General features: G+C 35.2%; 3 protein-coding genes across 5 annotated transcripts; 1 reads left to right on the forward strand and 2 right to left on the reverse strand.

The window, feature by feature from the left end:
• Window positions 1–3,223: 3,223 nt before the first annotated feature.
• Window positions 3,224–3,822, reverse strand: LOC133716757 (uncharacterized). The gene is made up of 2 exons (XM_062143419.1): window positions 3,770–3,822; window positions 3,224–3,728 (listed from the first exon to the last, which is right to left on the reverse strand). Exons 1-2 carry the CDS (start codon window positions 3,820–3,822, stop codon window positions 3,224–3,226), a joined length of 558 nt encoding a protein of 185 aa, XP_061999403.1.
• Window positions 3,823–7,865: 4,043 nt separating this feature from the next.
• On the reverse strand, window positions 7,866–10,131 carry LOC133716758 (uncharacterized). Its single transcript, XM_062143420.1, has 4 exons — window positions 9,579–10,131; window positions 9,227–9,383; window positions 9,008–9,170; window positions 7,866–8,906 (listed from the first exon to the last, which is right to left on the reverse strand). The coding sequence occupies exons 1-4, from the start codon at window positions 10,129–10,131 to the stop codon at window positions 7,866–7,868; spliced, it is 1,914 nt and encodes a 637-aa protein (XP_061999404.1).
• Window positions 10,132–14,566: 4,435 nt separating this feature from the next.
• LOC133713941 (jasmonoyl--L-amino acid synthetase JAR6) lies at window positions 14,567–19,211 on the forward strand. Of its 3 annotated transcripts, none has more exons than XM_062139961.1 (5): window positions 14,567–14,899; window positions 16,321–16,621; window positions 16,724–16,825; window positions 17,084–17,862; window positions 18,600–19,211. In XM_062139961.1, the coding sequence occupies exons 2-5, from the start codon at window positions 16,329–16,331 to the stop codon at window positions 19,142–19,144; spliced, it is 1,719 nt and encodes a 572-aa protein (XP_061995945.1). In that variant the 5' UTR covers window positions 14,567–14,899; window positions 16,321–16,328; the 3' UTR covers window positions 19,145–19,211. The 3 variants fall into 3 exon arrangements, with proteins under 3 accessions (XP_061995945.1, XP_061995946.1, XP_061995944.1); XM_062139962.1 differs by having other exon boundaries at window positions 16,329–16,621; XM_062139960.1 differs by lacking the exon at window positions 14,567–14,899 and adding an exon at window positions 14,999–15,571.
• The last annotated feature ends 1,718 nt before the right edge of the window (window positions 19,212–20,929 follow it).

Here is a 20,929-nt window from a genome sequence, read left to right on the forward strand (position 1 = left end):
ACATTTTCTTTTTCAATGTAGGGATATCCGGATATTTAATAGCTATATGCATCTAGGGTTATAAATATTTGATTGCATGTGGTAGAAACCAAGCGAGCCATGGGATTCCATCACTGTTTACCAAACCACATTGCAAAAATCAAAGAAACTATGTACACAAGTGATTTTTGGATACAAAAATCCAGGCTTAGAAGCCATATATAACAATGACCAAAATATCGAAGATCATGGAAATATCGATAGTTCTATTTTTTGAAATTTCGAAGGAAATATCGAGAAAATATTTAATATCGATAGAAATTATACCAAAATTTTAGATAAAAGTTATATGATCTGCTAAAAATATATTTAAAATAACATATCATAAAGATGTTAAAATTAATATCGATGCTAGTAAAAAACAAAAATTTTGAAGAAATATCGAGAATATCTTCAATATTTTAGTCCTTGATATATAGAGTAGTCACACTCACGAAATGCAAGCATACACTAAATTTGGTCAGATCGAGATCGACCAAAAGGAATGGCACAAAATTTGGTAGTGGACATAGTCATATAGTATACACCGACACGAGCCTCATAAACAATTGCTTCTTATTTGAATTTGTGTGTCCAAGTTCTCGCACTAAGTCAAGGACAATGGCTTTGCCTTTCCGAAAAAAAGGATCACTACACCCTCTTATCGATCGGTCCCTCACTTTGTAGGCCACATAAATAATAAATAAACAAAACTGTTTTTTTTATCTCAGACTAGCTTGATGATTAACAATGGTTAATAACGACTTTGTTTGGAATTGACGGATTTAATGGGTTCACCCAAAGCGCTATATTATGGTATTTTTGACGAGATGTTAGAATTTTACAATATTAGGTTCTGACGCTGTATCAGCTAAATATATCATATCATGTTTCTCGATCGAGAAATCTAGTATGATTAATTTAGATTTGTAATCAGCTTATCTACACTTGTACTTTGTAGTTTTTTGAATAAAATTTGTACTCTATAGCAATGGTGGACCAAGATTTTTTTTTTTTTTTAGGTAAGGCAAGATTATTAATAGACTTCTTTTCAATTGGTTTTCAAAGAAAATTTTCTTATATTTTAATTGGAGTTATAAACTCTTAAACATGTAGCAATTACATACATGAAAATCGGAGCACAAATAGATATCACTTACTAAAGCAAAATTATGAAAAACAAAAAGAACAAAAAGAAAAATTATCAAGGGGAGAAGAGAGAAGTATAGTTTTTTTTTAAAGGAGAAATCTGTAGTTTATAAAAGTATAAATATTATGTTATCTAAAAAGGAAAAATCTTAAACAAAAAATATTTAAAGAAATACACAATTCTCTAAACCTAGTGTAGAATAGTGATGCTGATGCCACGTGTGTTATGTTATATTTTTGACAAGTATTATCTATACTATATTTAAGAGAAGAGTGCTTACTCACCATAACTGAATTTGTTTACTTTTATACCCCTAAAATATTAAATAACTTTATGTATCTTTCTAATTGTCAGGGATAAGTCAAAATTTAAATAAATAATTAATAAGAAAATTTATTTATTTTTGAGGAACCACCCACTTCTAGACAGGTAACCACCCACTTCTCCACACTCACAGGATGTAAACAGTTTCTAGTGTTATTTATATTTAATTGTATTTAAATCTAATTATGACTCTTATCCCTAATTAAAGATTTCAAAATACGAGATGGTGTCTTTATTGGAGAGAAAAAACAGAAAGGACGTGCAGGGTATCGTCCCAACCCTCTTGCCCTCTCCTTCAGAAAAGAATTCTGCAAAACCATAAATACCAAAGAGACTTCCATAGCTTATCTTAAGTTTCGAGGTTAGGCAACTGCATAGACTCGAGCCCTCCTGAATCTGCCCATGCTCTGTAGTTAATACAACAATCCGATGTCTTGTTTCAAATAAAATATAAAATACATTGTTCAATAGAATGTATTATTGGCAATATTGATATTTACGTTAAAACATTTCCAAATGCATGCATGGTCGAACAGCTTAAAAGGTCCAAGACTTTCCTCCAAAATTGTAATATAAGGTTGTCCTCATCAGAGTACCAACCTCCTAGCTCATATAATAAGGCACATTTATTTGAAGCTTTAATACCTTTCGTTTTGTACACTTTGGCAGCTAGGGCTGCACATGGATTGGGTTGGATCGGTTTTGACTCCAAACCGTCTCTATGCCAAAATGAGCGGTTTAGGTATTTTGGAAAACCGGTCATAAAAAAAAAAAAGCTCAATCCTACCCAATCCAATCCAATTAAAGATGGTTTGGTTCGGTCGGTTAGGCGGTTTTCACTTATATATAATATTAACATGCTATTTATGAAAAAATTCATAGTAAAAATTCAATCTAAAAAATTGAAATTATGTTAAATTATCTAATTAAAATCCAAAACATATAGTCCAAAACTAAAACCTAAATTAGATTCAAAGTGATTCACTTATTTAACGACTTAGCCATCAATACTAGCTTAATATGATAATATTAAAGGTCAAAGAATGAGAGATTGAGAGATCAGAGATGTGATATGAAAGGATCAAAAAAATTATAGCGATTATATACTAAGGTTTTAGGCCTTTGGGCCTTGAATTCAATATGATAGTATATCATTTTAGAATAAACTTATAACTGGAGATTTAGAACTTACTTAGAACAAACCGAACAAATGAATATATATTTATTATGTGTGCATATATATAAAAACAATTTCTCTTATATTTCAAACATACCGGTCGGTTCGGGTTCCGCGGTTTAAGTACAAGAGATACCAAACCAACCCAGTTCATAAATGGTTTGGTTCGGTAGTGAACCGATTTTCAATTTTTAAAGTTAAAAAACCTTAACCAAACCATATTTATCGGTCAGTTTTGACCGGTTTGGCCGGTTTGTACCATGTTTTGCACACCCCTATTTTTTTGAATCAAAGAGGTCAAACTTTATTAATCAATGATCAAATTACACATGACATTGCTCAGCTGTAATCACAGCTAGCAGGAAAGGAGGAGGAGAGAAATAAAAAAATTCATGAGCCATAGAACTAGCAAAAGCAGTCATCAAATGTGCTGCCCTATTTGCACTTCTTCTAGTATGAATAACCTTCAAAGTCTAATGAGTACTCAAGGTAGCACTCAAATCCTCATATAGTCGTCCCAGCTGCGACCAGTTACTATCTTCACTCCTGCATAGCTATTGTTGTACAAGAAGAGAATTAGTTTCCACTATTGCTGGCACCAAATTTTGTTCCAACGCAACACCAAAAGCAAATCCACAAGCCATTGCTTCAGCATGTTCTGCCGATAGCAACCCAAACAGAGGCTTCCCTCCTGCTGCAATCATTGTACCAGTGCTATCCCTTACCACAAAACCACAACTACCCTTTCTTGTGACATGGTTAAAACTACCACCCACATTAATCTTATACAATCCAAAAGCTGGGGCTTTCCATTGCTCCAATCGTGATCTGCTATTTAGTTTCACAGAAGGTTGATTATGAAGATCAAAATCCCGCAACCTTGTAGAAGTCTTGAGAAACACATCCCAAGGCTGACAACTTTTCTCATCCCAAACCCTGTTGTTGCGTTCTTTCCAAGCTCCCCACAACAAGTAAAGCAACTCCCCCAGATTAGTCTGCGACAAACTCTGAACACAGATCTTCAACCATCCTACTAAGTCACTACCCAAAGCCTCAGGGCTAAAGCAAGTTTAAGCCACCACCCCATTATTCTGCAATACCAACTTTGTAAAAGGGCAATCTTTGCATAGATGAATGGTAGTTTCAACTGCATGCGCACAAAGTACACAGTCCTGTGTTTTTAATGGCACTCGTCTGGACATTAGTCTCTCTCTTGAAGGTAAAATATTATGACATACTCTCCATAAATGAATCTTCGCTGAACTAGGTATCAACACCTTCCATATTTTCTTCCAAAAATCATTATTCACAAATAACCCAAAAGGACTACGGGCATGAGAATGAGAAAAAGAAAAACGGTATGCACTTTTAACCACTACAAAAAAAAGCATTATTTGTGACACCTTATTTGCGACAGGAGGCGCGGCCGTCGCAAATGTCTTTAATTTTAGGCGGAATTAAGCGCCCAAAGTTGGCGCCAATATATTTGCGTCCCTTATTAAGTGCCGTCGCACAAATTGTCGTAAATAGGCATAAAACAAAGAGGGTTTGCGACACATCGTGAAATACGTCGTATTTAACAACCAAAAAAAAAAAAAAAAACTGCATACGAGATGAAGTCAGTTCCTATCACGTCTCCAATAGCTAGACGTACGGCAAGACTCTCCCTCTCCCTCCCTCCCTCTCGCTCGCTCGCTCAAAGCTAGTTCTTAGCAATACTTTGTTGCTATCACGACTGCAGAATCAAGCAAGATCATTCAATCGAAATCATTCTCTTCGTCTCTATCAGGTAAGGTCATTCAAAGTATCGTTTTTTTTGTTTTCTATGAACTGGGTGAGTCTTCCTTTTGTGATTTATCTACTGTGAATTGATTAGGGTTTAGCTATTGTAAATTCCCAATTGCAATTTGTAGTGACCTTGTATGTGTGAACCCACCCATTTTGTGCTTCTGAAATTGAATGCGAGAAAGTTAGTTTTAATTTCATGAAGGCATTAGTTGTAAACATCAAGTTTCCCTATCCTTGTCATTGCTGCAAAAACTACAGCAATTGGAAGAAAGTTTGAAAATTCATATTGCCTCTGTTAAGTGATTAAAGAAAACCCAAGAACGGGAACTTTGATTTGTGGGTATGTTGTCAAGTATATTGTTATTTGTCTTTGGTATTGGATAGAGATTGCTTTGGTGGATTTTCCATGACCTGTTTTCTTGTTTAAAATTCTGGGTTGTCTGTGATTTTCCATGAATGTACATTTGAAAGGCATAGCTGTTCAATTTTTAAAAAGTTGTTTTCTGTAGAACCGAAATCCCATATATTGAAACCCCTGTTCTCACTCAATTTTAGAGTCCTGTTTCTTTGGATGAACTTAAAAGTGTTGTGTAGTCCATTAGTTACCTGCACATTAATATTTAAAAGCTTGCAATTTCTTTCTTGCTATAACAGAGTCTCAAAGATCGTAGAGAATCACTAACATTTATTAGATGCAGATATGAGTTTGCTTTACAATTTAAGAAATATGGATTAGCTGGACTGTAAAATATGGCTACATATAAGACCTGCACCTAATACTCTAGCTAATAGGGGGTTCATGTATATATGGTTGTTAGGATTTTTTTTTTCCTGTATTTTATATCTACTTCTTTAATTGAAGCTGAAGATAGTTGTTGGTATTAATTTGACCCTTGTTTTAATTATAAGGAATTGGTATTTGCTGCATTTATATGCTTCTGAGGTCTCTTTAACAGTCCATAATGCTTTTCTCTGAGTGGTATAATTCCTAATGGATTAATTCATACCATCATTAACCCCCAGCTCATTCCAGATTTGTTTGAACAGAGAGCTAAGGACACTTTCTATCTAGTGAATGGGAGGCTACTAGAATTGAAGCATTGCACTGGATTTTCAACCTCTTCTGAATAGACATCGTACTGAGGTAATCTGGAACTTGTTTGCATGGTTGGATGTAATCATTTTTCAAGGAGGTACCAATTGCACTATATTTTTGACTCCCCAAAAAGAAGTTTGTATTTAATGAATCATGAATGTATGCTTCCTCTTTCTCTCTTTCATTTTAATTTTGGAGATCACATGCTTGGTTATGCTTGTATATGTATAGTGTTATTTCAAGGTACTTGGTTCTTGTATATATATATATATATATATATATATATATATATATATTTACTTGTAAGTTTATGTATGCGTCCAACACATAGTGATCGCTGAACTACCTCAATTCTTGTACATTGCAAAGTCATTTATTTTTCCCCATATGTTATGATTTCAGAATTATTGTTCTGCAAATGTAAGCTAAATGTTAATGTGTTTCATGAGTCCAGTGAGTAGTGTAGTTATGACACTGTCTCAGTTTTAGTATGGAATGCATTAATTTTTTGTTTTGTTTTCTAAGTTGCTATTTACTCTAGGAACTGACTTGAATACTTGAATGTTTGTAAGCATATAGGAACTTGAAGTCTCTCTCTTTACTCATCTAGGAACTGACTTGAGTACTTGAATGTTTGTAAGCATATGGGAACATGAATACTTGCTATTTACTCATATATGAACTTGAATACTTGCTTATTGAGGAAAGAGCCTAACACGAGATAGCCTAATGGCAAGAAAAGTGACCTGTGAACCTTTTCAATCAATTCATTTTGTATGTTCTTGTCCTTTCATTGTTTGATTCTTCTAGTGAGTTTCCTCAACTTAATTATTCACAGGAGCTTATATCTTTGTATAGTTAATGTGAAAGGTGTGTCTGTCACTCTTTTCTTAGTTAAAATGTCGAAGATATGTTTCTTTGAGGCTTCAATGCTGCAAACTTGTATACCTTTTATATGGGACTTCTATCAAATACTTCTGCAAAGTTATTTTTTGATGCAAAAATGCAAAAAAAAAAAAAAAAAAAAGTTCCAAACTTCCTAGTTTGGTTAAGACTTGCAACAGTATGCATGGAAGAGGGGAATTTTGACAAATTCATGTGGTGACTCAAAGAGTGAGGTGTGAATATATATCATATTGATCATTATGATTAGTCTGTTTTTTTTTTTTTTTTGAAAGGTGATTAGTCTGTTTATGGATACTAGGTTTATACAATTTTGTATTGTTTATTGCTTCTGTGTGTATCCAACTATAGTATTAGGAGATTTCAGTTGCATTTTGACTGCAAATGACAGAGTAGGACGATCTCTACATTTAAATGATTCTTACTTATAATTTGAAAATTTTATTATTAATGCAGGGCTGAAGGAAGCACCATCAAAGGAAAGCACTTTCACTTGGACAAATAATCAGGATCCAGGTACTAAGATATGCGCCAAATTAGATAGAGTACTTTATAATTCTGTTTTTTATAAAACAAAGAGGGTTTGCAACAAATGTCTTTGTCAACTTCAACATAAAAGAACAAGGTGTGCAATAAAATACATTCTTATAATAGAATTTGAACCATTAATTTCATGACTTTAATGAATATTTTTTTTTTCACTCTTGTTCATTCAGGTCAGGGGTGGCCTATTATTGGGTTATGCAAAAGGATGTGATCAAGATAATTCCATCAATTCATATGCTACTCTCTACTCATTAGATATTTAAAGATTTTCATTGTTATTGCATTTGACTATTTGAATATGTATGACTAGAAAAATGTGTTATGAATCAATGGTTGTTTGTTTTTAATAATAATTCAATTGCGTAAATACATACCATATGACATGAAAGATGTCACAAATGATATTAGCGACGATTAAAAATAGATCATAGTATGTGTACAATTTTACATGCGACATTTGATGAATGTGTGAAATGAATTCAGGTAAAATATGACTTTTTACGTCAGAAACACCAAATGTCGTAAAAAGATGTCAGATGAAATATGACCTTTTACGACGCTAACTAAACGTCGTAAAAAAAAATTAGATAAAATATGACTTTTTACGACGCTAACTAAACGTCATAAAAAATGTCAGATAAAATATGACTTTTTACGACACCAACCAAACGTCGTAAAAGTAATTTTTTGCGACGGGAAAAAATGTCGCAACATAGTGTAGCAAAAAAATTATGATATCCGACACCACTTTTTACGACGGACAACGTACGTCGCAAATCCGTCGCAATAACTTTATTACGACGAAAGCCAAACGTCGCAAATGCCTCTAGAGTATTTGCTACGCGTTTTTTGCCGACGCTTTGTTATCCGTCGCAATGCCGTCGCAAAAAAGCTTTTGCGACGGATTTTGTATTATTTGCGACGTTTTTGTACCGTCGCAAAAGATCTCTTTTTTTGTAGTGAACAGAATACTTACCATTCTTTTCCAACTTCCAAACTAATCTGTTTGCCAAATCTCTTGAGCTTAGTGGAATACTCAAAACCGCTACAGCTTCTTCAACTGAAAATAGTCGGTTAACAAGAGGTACATTCCAAGTTCCCGGACTCGAAAAAATATCACAGACCCTAGAGACCTTTGCCAAAGCCGCTTCATTGATATCTGGCTTACCATTTCGTAAATTAGGTATCCAAGAATCCGACCAGATGTTTACATTGACACCATTCCCAATCTGCCAATAGACACTTTGTTGAAGTAGCTCCCTTGTAAAAAATATACTTCTCCAAGAGTATGACGGAGAAGGATGTAGGTCTACTGTCCAAAAGGACTCAGTTGGAAAGTACCTCGCTTTATAAATACGAGCAATAAGAGAATTAGGATTGCAAAGCACCCTCCAAGCTTGTTTTGCAAGCAAAGCAGAGTTAAAATTTGATAAACTTCGAAACCCCAGTCCTCCTGCTTCTCTCGGATTGCACAAAGCGTTCCATGTTTTCCAATGGATTTTCCTCTTATCATTAGTGCTTCCCCACCAAAACCGAGCACACATCTGTTCAAGATCATCACAAAAATTCTTTGTCAATTGAAAGACACTCATAGCATAGCTCGGCAAAGCTTGAGCCACTACTCGAATCAGAATATCTTTCCCTGCTCCACTTAATAGTTTCCCTTGCCAACAAGAGAGTTTCTTAGCTAGATTCTCCTTTATGTAATGGAAAGTTGAAGTCTTCTTCCTACCCACATAAGTGGGTAACCCTAGATACCGCTCATGAGAGGCAACCACCTCCACTCCCATCAAATTTGACACTTCCTCTTGCATGAAAGACGAAACATTTTTGCTAAAAACAACCGAGCTCTTATCAAAATTAACAAGCTGTCCCGATGCTCGCCCATATGTTTCAATAACATTCTGAATTTTGGTAGCAATCCTCCAGAGTAGCTTGAGCATATAACATATATATTATCATCCGCGAATAAAAGATGGTTCACATGTGGAGCATCAGCACACACTCCAATCCCTGGAAGCAAACCCAACTCTTGTTTCTGTCTAAGTAACGCTGAGAATCCTTCAGCTCCAAGCAAGAAAAGATAAGGGGATAAGGGATCCCCTTGTCTTAAGCCTCTGCTTGGAATGACAAGACCACGTGGTTTTCCTCGAATGAAAAAAGAGTACCTGACAGTGGTAACACATTGCATCACCATCTCAATCCAAGAATGAGCAACCCAAACCTATCCAGAACTTTCCTCAAGAAAGTCCACTCCATGCGATCATACGCCTTACTTAAGTCAAGCTTCAGAGCCATAAACCCCTCACCTCCCTCTTTCTTATTGTGAACAAAATGAGCAATCTCATTGGCTACAAGAATGTTATCCGTAATCAATCTCCCTGGCACGAAAGCACTTTGATATTGAGATATCAAAATCGGTAGAATTAACTTCAACCTATTTGCAATGACTTTTGAGCAAATCTTATAGATCACATTGCATAAAGCAATTGGCCTCAAATCAGACATACGTTCTGGTGTGACCACTTTTGGAATCAAACAAATATGAGTAAAATTAATTTAGCGAAGGAGTTGACCTGACTGCATAAAGCCTTGAACTACCTCTGTGATTTCTGCACCAACAACGTCCCAATAGTGTTGGAAAAAAAGGGGTGGCATCCCATCCGGTCCAGGGGACTTGGTGGGATACATCTGAAATAATGCATTTTGTACCTCCTCATGAGAACACACTACGCACAACTGCTCATTCATACTCTGTGTAACACAAGGCTGTATAGCCGCCAATGTAGTTTCTACAACCTCCAAAGCTATGTCTGAAGCACTGAATATGTTTGTGAAATAGTCAGTAACAACTTTTTCCATTCCCTCATCGTCATCACACCACTGACCATTCTCATTATACAATCCCGGAATAGTGTTTTTTCTCTTCCGATTAGCAGCTTTTCTATGAAAGAATCCCGTGTTCCGGTCACCCTCCTTCAACCAAACAACTTTCGACCGTTGCCTCCAGAAAGCCTCCTCCTGCGACAGGAATATTTGCAATCGCCCCATGAGATCTTTCTTCTCATTCTGAACCTCTGATGAGTTCGGTGTATTGAGCAGGACTTCCAGCCTTTCCCTAATGCCCATCATTTGCTGTTGTCGTTCCTTGAACGTTGAACGTCTTCCTCTGCCAAACATCTAGCTTCAAACGTGTATGCTCAATTTTTTTAGCAACACTAAACATGGGACTTCCCACCACATCAGTAGACCAGGCGTCCTTCACCACCCCATCGCATAATTTGTCAAAATTTTCTGATTATATATATATATTTTTTTCTAAAAACCTATTTTTTTTTCATTTACAAAATTCTGCTATAGACTAAAAAAAAAGAAAAAAAGAGTCTGCACGATGTGCAACTCCTAATCTCCTTTGAGGGGCCATGAGGCTCCATGTATGTTACTTTTCTAGAAAACCAATCAGCATCAAGTTCCTTCAGAAACAATTATGACTTTTTCCTTGTAAAATTGATGATGTTGTGAAATAGTGACATTTTCTTTTCAATTTATGTAAAGAGAAATAGTGGCAAATCGTTAATTACTAAACAATCGTTAATGTTATCTATCAAGTTGAGTGTGGCCAACTGAGTACGTGACTAGCTAATATTCCTCGTGAAATACTGCAAATATCCATCTAAGTGCAAGAGTTGTGATTTTTTCTTTTCTCTGGGATATTCTCTTCATACGCAATGTGACTACAGGGTTTTCTGGGCATCTTAGGGTTAATACGATTGTAGTCTTGATAATGGCATCTATAGCCGTCTTGTGCCTTCCTTGTGCCCATCGTCATGTGTTGGTGGCTGGTGGTTTGAGCCAATGGGTCGAGAATTAATTCCTTCTTAATTTAGCTTGCAATGTTTGATCTAAAATTCATATTCATGCACACTATAGGCCGATTTACATGCGTTATGAGATGTTTCACAGCCTAGCAGTATGCATTCTTTTTATCACTATATATGATGAGTGCGAGGTTGCTTAGGCAATAGCTCATTTTTTTCCTATCTCTTTGAGTCATTATATTAAATTTTTCACTTGATCTTATTCTTAATCTAATTTAATGTTTTTATTTCAAAAAAAAAAAAAACAAATTATTAAGTGTCAACGCGATTAGTTAGGTTGTCTCTGTTGCCCTACTAACCGCTATGACATTCTTCTTATTAATTTCATATATTTCCTTTTGCCTTCCAAAATATCCTTCTTGATTATAATATAGTTTCAAACTGAGTTAATATCATTCACAGTGTTCTCCCATATTTAAGAAGGTGATCACATCCTTGCAACCAACAATTAGTTGACGTTCTTAAAAAAAAAAAAAACAATTAGTTGACGCAAGCTTGTCATCATGCCTTTTTTTTAGCAAGATTGTCATCATGCCTTGTGCTTTGCATTCTACAATCATCATATTTAGACGGGGGTCAATGCATTGTGCATAATATTGCATTGTTTCTCAATTCTAACTAATCTTAGTATCACTAGTTTAGAGTTGTTTCTCTAATAATGAACTAGTTATAGTCATTTTTAAATGTCATTACTAATTTTAACTAATAATTGACCTAAAGGGTTCATTAGAACAAATGTGAACAGTATAAATGCATGAGGTACCAAATATAGACTTGTATTATATGGAATATTCAAACTGCGCACCACATGGCAAGACTAATGGGCAATCATCACTACCCTAATTAAGCCCCTCCCCCCATAATCTGTGGATTAAATTCAAACTTATCCATATAATCACATAATTAGTTGATATAACAAGAATGCATGCAACCTAGTATGGAACTTAAGGCCGGCAGAGCTATAAAAACCTAATGATAAGCTACCAGAGAGTATTATAATAGCCTAATTGGCTAATTAGGTAGGTTGTACCGTTGTAATGACTAATGAGGCAAACTCAAGATCTTCTATTTATAAACTAGCCTTCTCCATACATGCTCTGCATGTCAGCATGTATAGTAGTTTTTTTTTTATTTTATTTGAGAAAATAAAAAAGAAAAGAATTGAATAAAACAGTTATTGTAGAGAGAGATAGTGGGAGAAAACAGTGGGTTGTGGGATAACTTCTTTTTATTTTTTAAGAAAAATCTATTTTGTAATTATCATATTTACCCTTGTGATTTAATTTATTATCAAAGTATTTTAATTTTTTAGGATTATTTTTGTCAAAATTTTGAGTTTTGACTAACAAAACCTCTTCTATTAATAATAGTAAGAATCGATAAGAGATATATCGCTAGATTAATTAATTTTCCGTGAGCAATAACATAAATAGTTACCGAGATGACTTTGAACGAGTATATTACAATTGAAATGGGTAACTTGTATACTTCTTACTTTCTTAGATAGCAAGTTGCATATATGTGCCATTTGAGTTGGTATATATAATATAATTATTCGATTACACATTTAGGTTGATGCTTTCAACATGTTTATATCATCTGAGAGTGATGCATAGGCTACGGTCAAATTTCCAGTTTGTTCTATGCGCGTATTGTAGTATTGCAAGTTTATCAGTTAAATTATAAATGAAAAATAGGCCATTTCGTACATGACACGGGCTTAGAAGCTTCTCTATCCCTAAAATAATAATTAGCAGCGGAATTAAGAAACAAAGAAAGAGATACATGAACAAAAAATTGCAGTACTAGAAAGTCTGTTTAGTACTGTAGTTAATTATACAGAGCAATATATGAACACTATTCATAAACAAAATGAATTAGGGAAGAAAATGCAAACACTATTCTCTGATGATATAAAAGGATCATGGCCTCATGGCACATGAACTGTGAAGGTTGTTCGAATAATTTCCAAAACTAAGTAAGAGTGAGAAAGAAATAAAGGAAATTTTACTGTTCTCGTTGTCATGTATTTTAACTAGAACCATTGCGTACATATTCGCTGAAACGGCAATAGTTCAAAGTCGACTCTAAATTCACATTTTTGTAATTCTAAATTCTGAAAAATGATTCCTATAAAAAAAGGTTGATGATGTGGCAGATGATTATCATACATTGTTTGCTAGCTGTGTGTTTAAAGAGTTAGAAACAAGTTGGTGTCAAAATTTATTGTCCAAACTAATATGCTATTCAAATGCATTGAATCGAAAGAGAGTCCTAATCTTATGATATCGGTCATAATCCAAATTAAAAATATGCATACATGTATCCGTTCAAAGAAATGTGAATTCGCTTTTTCTGTTAGTGGTTATATATAGAAATTCCACCATACATGTTTTTTTTTTTTTTTGTATTTGGATGAGAAAATTATAAAATTCGTAGAAATTTAATTATAAATTCTGAAATCTACAATTTCATCAATTAGAATTCTATTAATTGCAAATTTTATTGTTTGGTTGTATCTATTTAGGATGTAAAATGTGTAATAAATTAATAAAGTTTAAAACAAATAAAAAAAATTAAATGAAAAAACCCCTTGTTTTGGAAATAAATAAAGAACTAAAAATTGAATACCACGAAAAAATTTGAAATTACACATATTTTGGTGGAAATTGAAATGAGAAATTGAGCAGTGAATTTCTTCATTTTTTTTTCCACAAAGAAATTTAAAAATTTTAATCCAAAAATGCTCGTTTGGCAAATTGACTTTTAGAAATTATGAAATCATCACTTTCAATAAAATTTTATCATCTTTTTCCCCATCCATACACATACACCCATACTGTGATTAATCCTCATGAGTAAATTTCACCGTTTGAAGAACTTGAATCAAAAGAGACATGTGGACAACACTCGTACGTATTACATTGGTTATAAATATTTTACCATAGAATCATATATGCTTGTATTCACATGTTTTACGGTTTCCATTGCATTAACTCAATTCTTCACCCATCAAACCACTTGAATTAACCTTAAAGGCTTAATAGTACAATTTCATGTCAAAAAAACCCGTTACATGCTGATTTTAAATTATCTAGATGGTTATCGACTTTACCATATTAGACTGATTGCATATATCAATTTTAATATTTCTTTTTGTCAAAAGTAATATCAGTTAACAGTTTCTTTTTCTTTGATTTGAAAAACGTCAGTTAAATTAGTGAATTACTAATAATATATATATATTTTAATCAAATACAGATAACTCATATTTTAATGGACCGTTACAAGTAAGAGAAATTCTTACATAGGGCAAAGTGGCAAACGTATCACGTGGTGGTGGGACAGGCCAATTAAAATCCAAAAGATTTTAAATGTGTTTTAAAACTATCCTTACTTATTAAAATAAAAAACCAAAAACATCTCCTTGTATGTGACTATGTTCACTGATTGGACAGCCCTGCCTGCCACGTGGTTCGTTTGCCCTACATAAGAATTTCTCAAAATTGAAGTCATTTTAAAGACGAATATGACATCATTTTAAGGAAGAATATAAAACGACCAATGAAAAATTAAAAACCACCAAAAGGCCACGACGGTTGTAATCTGGAAAATCCAAAAAAGCAAAGCCAACTCTGCACGGTAATGGGGAGAGGGCCTATATATACGATTCCACCCCCTCATGGAATCTTCGCTCACTTCCCTCCCACCACCCACTCTAGAAAATTTAAGCCAAACAGAGCTTACCAAATCCCATTGGCTTCTCAAAAACTGAAAAAACAAACCACCATTTTTATAATACTATACTCTTCTTCTTCGCCCTCTCTCTCTCTCTCTCTCTCTCTCTCTAGAAACTGCTTCCTCTGTGCTTTGAGCCTTTGACAGAAGAAACAGATTGCGTAGAATTCAGTGATTCTGTAACGTTTTGCTCACTGTGTCCGTAATTATCTGCTTCTTTTTCTTCTCAAAACAGAGTGCTCTCTTTTCCCCTGTTTCTTACAGAAAGACTTTGATTTCAGGTACTGTTTCTGCTTACTTGGTTGGTCTTTGGACTTTTGGAGTTCAATTGGGTTTTGAGATTTGTGCATAATTGAGACAAGTTCAATCTTCTTCCCTCTGTTCTCTTCGTTTTTTTCTTTCATTTACTGTTGGAATTTCCTGAAAGTCAAGCAGAGTCTCTTGGACAATTACAAGCTTTTGTGTGTGTGTGTGTGTGTCTCTCTCTCTCTCTCTCTGGCTCTTGATCCTGTTGTTTTCGATTTTGAATTAACCACTTTTTCGATGAAGTCATTTATATTTCCTGATTTGGAACAATCATGTTTGTTTTTAACCCAAAGTGGACAAGAACAGCAACTTTTGAAGCTCGTTTTCCACATGGGTGTCTGAATTTTTATACTTTACCGGCTCCTGTTTATCATTGCTTCAATTTCAATCATTACCCCAACTGGGTACAACTGACTTGGTGTTTGGAGTAAGAATTTCATGATTTACAGACCCTTTTACCTTTGGCTTTGTTCATCTTGTTGAATCACTTTCAATCTTCTTGTAAAGCTTCTCTCTCTCTCTCTGAGATTTATGTGTGTTCCTGGAAAATTCTGAAGAGTTGACTTAGTTGACTGCAGTCACTGAAAGATGAAAGCTTTGAAGCTTCGTCTTCTGATTCCCACTTGAAGGTTTCTTGATGAGAGTTGGTGTGAACTCTACAGCTCTACTTTCAACTTACTTTTCGAAAATTTGACCTTATCTTCTCTGCTGTTGCCTAACCATAGCCTCTAGCTAGTTTTTTGTTTCTTTAAGTTTTCTACAATAAAGTGGTCTCTCTTCTTTTTCTTTTTCTTCCCTGAAGTAGCTTAATTAATGAATGATTGCAACTTTGTCTGGAATCCTCATTTGAGCTCTGTTTGGTTGCTGAGAAAAGCCTGTGGAAAATAAACGATAAGACCATTGAAACTTTGGGTTCTTTCGCTTTTTTAATCTCTTGGGTTTCAATTACTCACCCAACTCCAGCTGCTAATCTACAAACAATTGTAGTCGCTCTTAGCTGTTATGAATGCCTCAGTTGTTTTGTTGCATTGTGCTTCATTACTTATTTTGATTGGAGTTGTTTGTCTCTTTCTTCTTGCCAGGCAAGGTTCTCTCGCTTTTTCTTTGTTTCTGAGTGAGAATGGGTTGTGTAAGAATCTTAAAAGGAGTTGATTAGATTGAGACAGATAAAGGTTTTCTGTTGTTATTGATGAATTTTAGTACCTTTTGAGTTTTGGACTTTTCAGATTCTTGTCTTTTGGTTTTCGCCAGAAGATGGCTTTGTGAGATTTAATTACAGGTCTTATGGTGCTTAAATGAGATTAAATTACAGGTCGTTTCATTTTATTTTTGAGCATCTATAAAAGGGGCCTCTTTTCCTTGGTTTTGATCATTTCTGGCGTCTTTGTTCTTCTAGCTGTGAAGATGTTGGAGAAGATTGGAGAGTTCAACATGGAGAAGGTCATAGAGGATTTTGAAGCAATGACAAGTGATGCGGAGAGGATCCAGAAGGAGACCCTCAAGAAGATTCTTGAACAAAACAGATCCGCGGAGTACTTGCAGCTTCTGGGACTCAATGGAAGAACTGACCTGGAGAGTTTCAAGAGGGTTGTTCCTCTTGTTACTCACACGGATTTGGACCCTTATATTCAGAGAATTGCAGATGGTGATTCCTCTCCAGTTCTCACTGGAAAACCAATCACAACAATCTCACTGAGGTAATTATTGGTTCTTTTCTTTTATTGCCTCATCAATTGAATTGAATCTCGAGTTGACTGGTAAGTTTTTGGTTTCTGATGTCTGTTTTGTACAATCTGCAGTTCTGGTACTACTCAAGGAAGGTCAAAGTTTATACCTTTCAATGATGAACTGATGGAAAATACCATGCAGATATATCAAACCTCTTTTGCCTTCAGAAACAGGTACTAACAAAAATCTTATCTGTAGCTGCTGAAAGTTATTAGTAAATTCAATACATGAAATCCCACATCGGTAATGGCACTATTGATGTTTAGAATGCTTGTAGCAAGACTCATGAAATCAAAGTGAATTTGGTTTTACACTATCTGCTGGGACCTTGAATTAAATTATTCCCTATAAAAACCTTTTGAATGTCCTAGTTTAGCACTTTAGCATTTTTAGTTCTCCTCTGATGATCCAAAGAATTCGCATTGTTTCAGGGAGTTTCCTATTGGGAATGGGAAGGCCTTACAGTTCATCTATGGAAGCAAGCAGTTCCAAACTAAAGGTGGTTTGGCAGCTGGAACTGCCACCACCAATGTTTACCGTTGTTCAAAGTTCAAGGAGACAATGAAGGCAATGCAGACCCCTTGCTGCAGCCCTGATGAAGTAATATTTGGTCTTGAGTTCCACCAATCCCTTTATTGCCATCTGTTATGTGGACTGTTATTCAGTGATGAAGTTCAGTTGGTATCCTCAACATTTGCTCACAGCATAGTCCAAGCCTTCAGAACCTTTGAGCTATTGTGGGAGGAACTATGTGCTGACATTCGAGATGGCAGTCTCAGCAGCCGGATCACAGTCCCATCAATCCGTGCAGCCATGTTGAAATTACTCGAGCCAAACCCGGAATTGGCTGATTCGGTTTACAGAAAATGTTCAGGACTGAGTAACTGGTATGGACTGATACCAGCCCTTTTTCCAAATGCCAAGTACATATATGGTGTTATGACTGGGTCAATGGAGCTTTATTTGAACAAGCTGAGGCACTATGCAGCGGACTTACCTTTGTTGAGTGCTGATTATGGTGCTTCTGAAGGTTGGATTGCAGCAAATGTCAACCCAAAGGTACCAACTGAGATGACCACTTATGTTGTGCTCCCTAATATTGGCTACTTTGAATTCATCCCTGTTAGGGATGGCATTGATTTCAAGCCAGTGGGTCTTACTGAAGTGAAAATTGGTGAAGAGTATGAGGTTGTGGTCACTAATTTTGCAGGTACATCCTTGCTCTAAAGTATCTTTGATTTCTTTGGGTTTTTGATTTAAGGATTGCTTCCTAGAACTCCACAATATGCAGATTGATTTAAAATTCATATATTTGAAATTGAGACTGATATATGATCCAACCATTACGCTTCTAGAGTCCCAAGTTTTGCTTAATTGCTGACCATGTGACGTCAAAATTAGGGACAATTTCTTCTGTTCTTGTGCCCTTTCCATACTCTGCTGTTCTTTTCAATTATTGCTTCTGTCTTTTGGTAAGTCTTCTCTCAAAATGAGCTTCTGACTCTTTTCACTAGTTGACATAACCGACCCAGCTGGCTTAGAAGCTAGAACCACATGCATCCATTATTGTGTTCAACGACAGAATAAAAGAATTAGTGAAAAATCCATTATTATATAATTGATTGTTCTGCAGTGAGATAGATACCCTCTAAGATCATCTAAGCATATAATCCTTGTTGGCATGGTTGGCATCTTTTGATGCCCCACATGTACTTACTACACATCAGAATTCTTCAAAACTTGTGTCTGATTCATTGGATTAAACGCTCAAAAGGATATAGAGACAATTCTTGTGATAGGATACAGTTTTAAATAATTCTAGGGAGGTAGACTTTGTATTTTAGTTGGTAGCCAAAGAATATTGAATCTGCAAGTTGTCACATCTGATCTGGTTATTAATTGCTTAGTTTTCTGTTGGTTTGATTTCCTCATCAAATCTATTTGCAGGTTTGTACCGATATAGACTAGGAGATGTAGTGAAGGTGATGGGGTTCCATAACTCGACACCTGAGCTCAAATTCCTCTGCCGTAGCAATCTTCTGCTCACCATCAACATTGACAAGAACACCGAGAAAGATTTGCAGATATCTGTTGAAGAAGCAGCCAAGCTTTTAGCTGCAGAAAAATTAGAAGTTGTTGATTTTTCAAGCCATGTAGACTTGTCCACAAACCCTGGTCACTATGTGATCTTCTGGGAACTTAGTGGTGAAGCATCCCAAGAGGTTCTCAATGAATGCTGCAACTGTTTGGACAAGTCTTTTGTGGATGCAGGCTACAGGAGCTCAAGGAAAGTCAACGGAATAGGTCCACTCGAGCTCCGAATTCTTCGGAAGGGAACTTTCCAAAAGGTTCTCAACCATTACCTTGCACAAGGATCTGCTGTTAATCAGTTCAAGACCCCAAGATGTGTAGGGGTTAACAACAGCAAGGTTTTGCAAATCCTATGTGGCAATGTAGTTAGGAGCTTCACTAGTACTGCTTATGATATATAAGTCGATATAGATTGGACGTTGTTGGTTAATTTTCCATATGGATCCAATATGTTTTTAGCTTTCTTAAGTGACTAGCTTCTCTCTTCTCTCATTCAGTCGATTTTCTTTCGAGTAGATTGTTACATATCTCAAGTTCTCAACTTAAATAGAATGATGTTTCAAGCTCAATTCTCTCGTTTGTCTTTCCTTATCTTATGGGTTGGATTAGACTAGTCAGTTCATATATTTGCTAATGATGATTGATTACTCTAAATGAAGGGGATGAACATCATCATGTTCTAAGCAAACTAATGAATGCATGTCCTTTCAATCTCTTGAAGAACAACGTTACAAGGGGGAGGTTGTTAAGGTTATGAAAGTATATGTCTCTCAATGAGCACAAAGATTTTGACAATTGAAGCTGCCTTCACATGTGATGTCGGTATTGGGTATTCCCAATATGTGCCACATACTTGAGTGTAGTGCCATTCCCATTTTGTTTAATGGACAATTGGACAGGACCACATGAATGTAGATCACACACTCTTCATATCAGACAAAAACTAACCCTAATTTTTAGGTTGGTGTACGACAATGCATTCCTACAAAAAACTAATAAATTTCATTATATGTTATAGATATTTTATTTTTTCAAAAGAGGAGGTCAATTTATATATAAATGAGTTAAACTATGACATGTTTTCGTGACGCACGATAGAAAAGAGTCATTATCTAAGTAAATTTATTTTCTGTTAAGACTAGTTGAAATAAAATGATCGAGTTAATGACCTATAGGGCTATAGTCTCTTATTAGATTTAGGATTTGAAACACCAAATCAAAGACGATCAATTTTATTTCATATTGAAAAGTGCACTACAAAAGTAAGGATGTATGTGAAAACATCCTTCACTTCACTCTCCTACCTTAGTGCCTTGGCAACTAAGAGTAGAGGCGTGATCCATAAAATTTAGACTAAATTATCATGTAAGTGACCTGACCTAAAAGGATAAATCATAATAACCAAAACAACAATTGAGGATAACATAGAAAGACCTAAGTCGGGTCAATTCTGATAAGGGATCCACACTCCTACAACCCAAGAGCAAACGTACTCCACCACCCTCAAATAGCATACCACAACCATCGATAGGTCTCAACTCCACCAAAAGCCGTAACTACCATCCCAAAACCGTAGTTGCATTCGATCAATATCCATATCAGGCACGCGCATTGCCATTCCTCATAAGAAAACAAGCAAGCTCATGTGGTTATCCTAAGTGGTGAGTGGAGGTCGGAAATTGGGTTAAGAATAGGTTAAGTCAAAGGTTCAATTCCTCTCCAATGTAATCAAAAACAAAATTGATAATAATATTGAAAGATAAGTTAAGGGTCATGGGGAGAAGTTGGCATCAATAAGAAGAGTTATGGTGAAATTGAATGCATTATTATTGTTTGTGGGTCATTTTACAATTGTATGAAAAATTAGAATAAATTGACGATAGAGCATCTAATAGAAGGGAGAGTTATCTACCGTTTAACTTCTCCCATGTTACATCATTTGCATATAGAATTATAGAAGGACAAATGTAGAGTCAAAAACTAAGAAATACAAACAACATTATCCTAAACAATAATAATAAGATAATAATATTCTTAGCTAGGTTCATACACCTATACAATCTACAATTAGATTCCTCAAATCTTACAAGTTGATATAAACTATGCCTCCTACAGCTATTTTTTTATGGAGTGATGTAACCTAAAACGACTTTGTTGATCAAGATCAAACATTACTTGGAACACTC

Source organism: Rosa rugosa, chromosome 6 (genome assembly GCF_958449725.1).
Source record: "Rosa rugosa chromosome 6, drRosRugo1.1, whole genome shotgun sequence".
Lineage (NCBI taxonomy): Eukaryota > Viridiplantae > Streptophyta > Magnoliopsida > Rosales > Rosaceae > Rosa > Rosa rugosa.

What these genes read in the sequence shown, in the direction of transcription:
- LOC133716757 (XM_062143419.1), bottom strand. Translation starts at nt 3,822, where the DNA reads ATGCAGTTGAAACTACCATTCATCTATGCAAAGATTGCCCTTTTACAA. An exon ending in ATTGCCCTTTTACAAAGTTG is followed by an intron (nt 3,729 to 3,769) that starts GTATTGCAGAAT and finishes AACTTGCTTTAG; the next exon opens with CCCTGAGGCTTTGGGTAGTG.
- LOC133716758 (XM_062143420.1), bottom strand. Translation starts at nt 10,131, where the DNA reads ATGGGCATTAGGGAAAGGCTGGAAGTCCTGCTCAATACACCGAACTCA. An exon ending in TTGAGGAAAGTTCTGGATAG is followed by an intron (nt 9,171 to 9,226) that starts GTTTGGGTTGCT and finishes TACCACTGTCAG; the next exon opens with GTACTCTTTTTTCATTCGAG. An exon ending in GTTTGCTTCCAGGGATTGGA is followed by an intron (nt 8,907 to 9,007) that starts GTGTGTGCTGAT and finishes ACCAAAATTCAG; the next exon opens with AATGTTATTGAAACATATGG.
- LOC133713941 (XM_062139960.1), top strand. An exon ending in TCTTTTGCCTTCAGAAACAG is followed by an intron (nt 16,826 to 17,083) that starts GTACTAACAAAA and finishes GCATTGTTTCAG; the next exon opens with GGAGTTTCCTATTGGGAATG. An exon ending in TGTGGTCACTAATTTTGCAG is followed by an intron (nt 17,863 to 18,599) that starts GTACATCCTTGC and finishes ATCTATTTGCAG; the next exon opens with GTTTGTACCGATATAGACTA.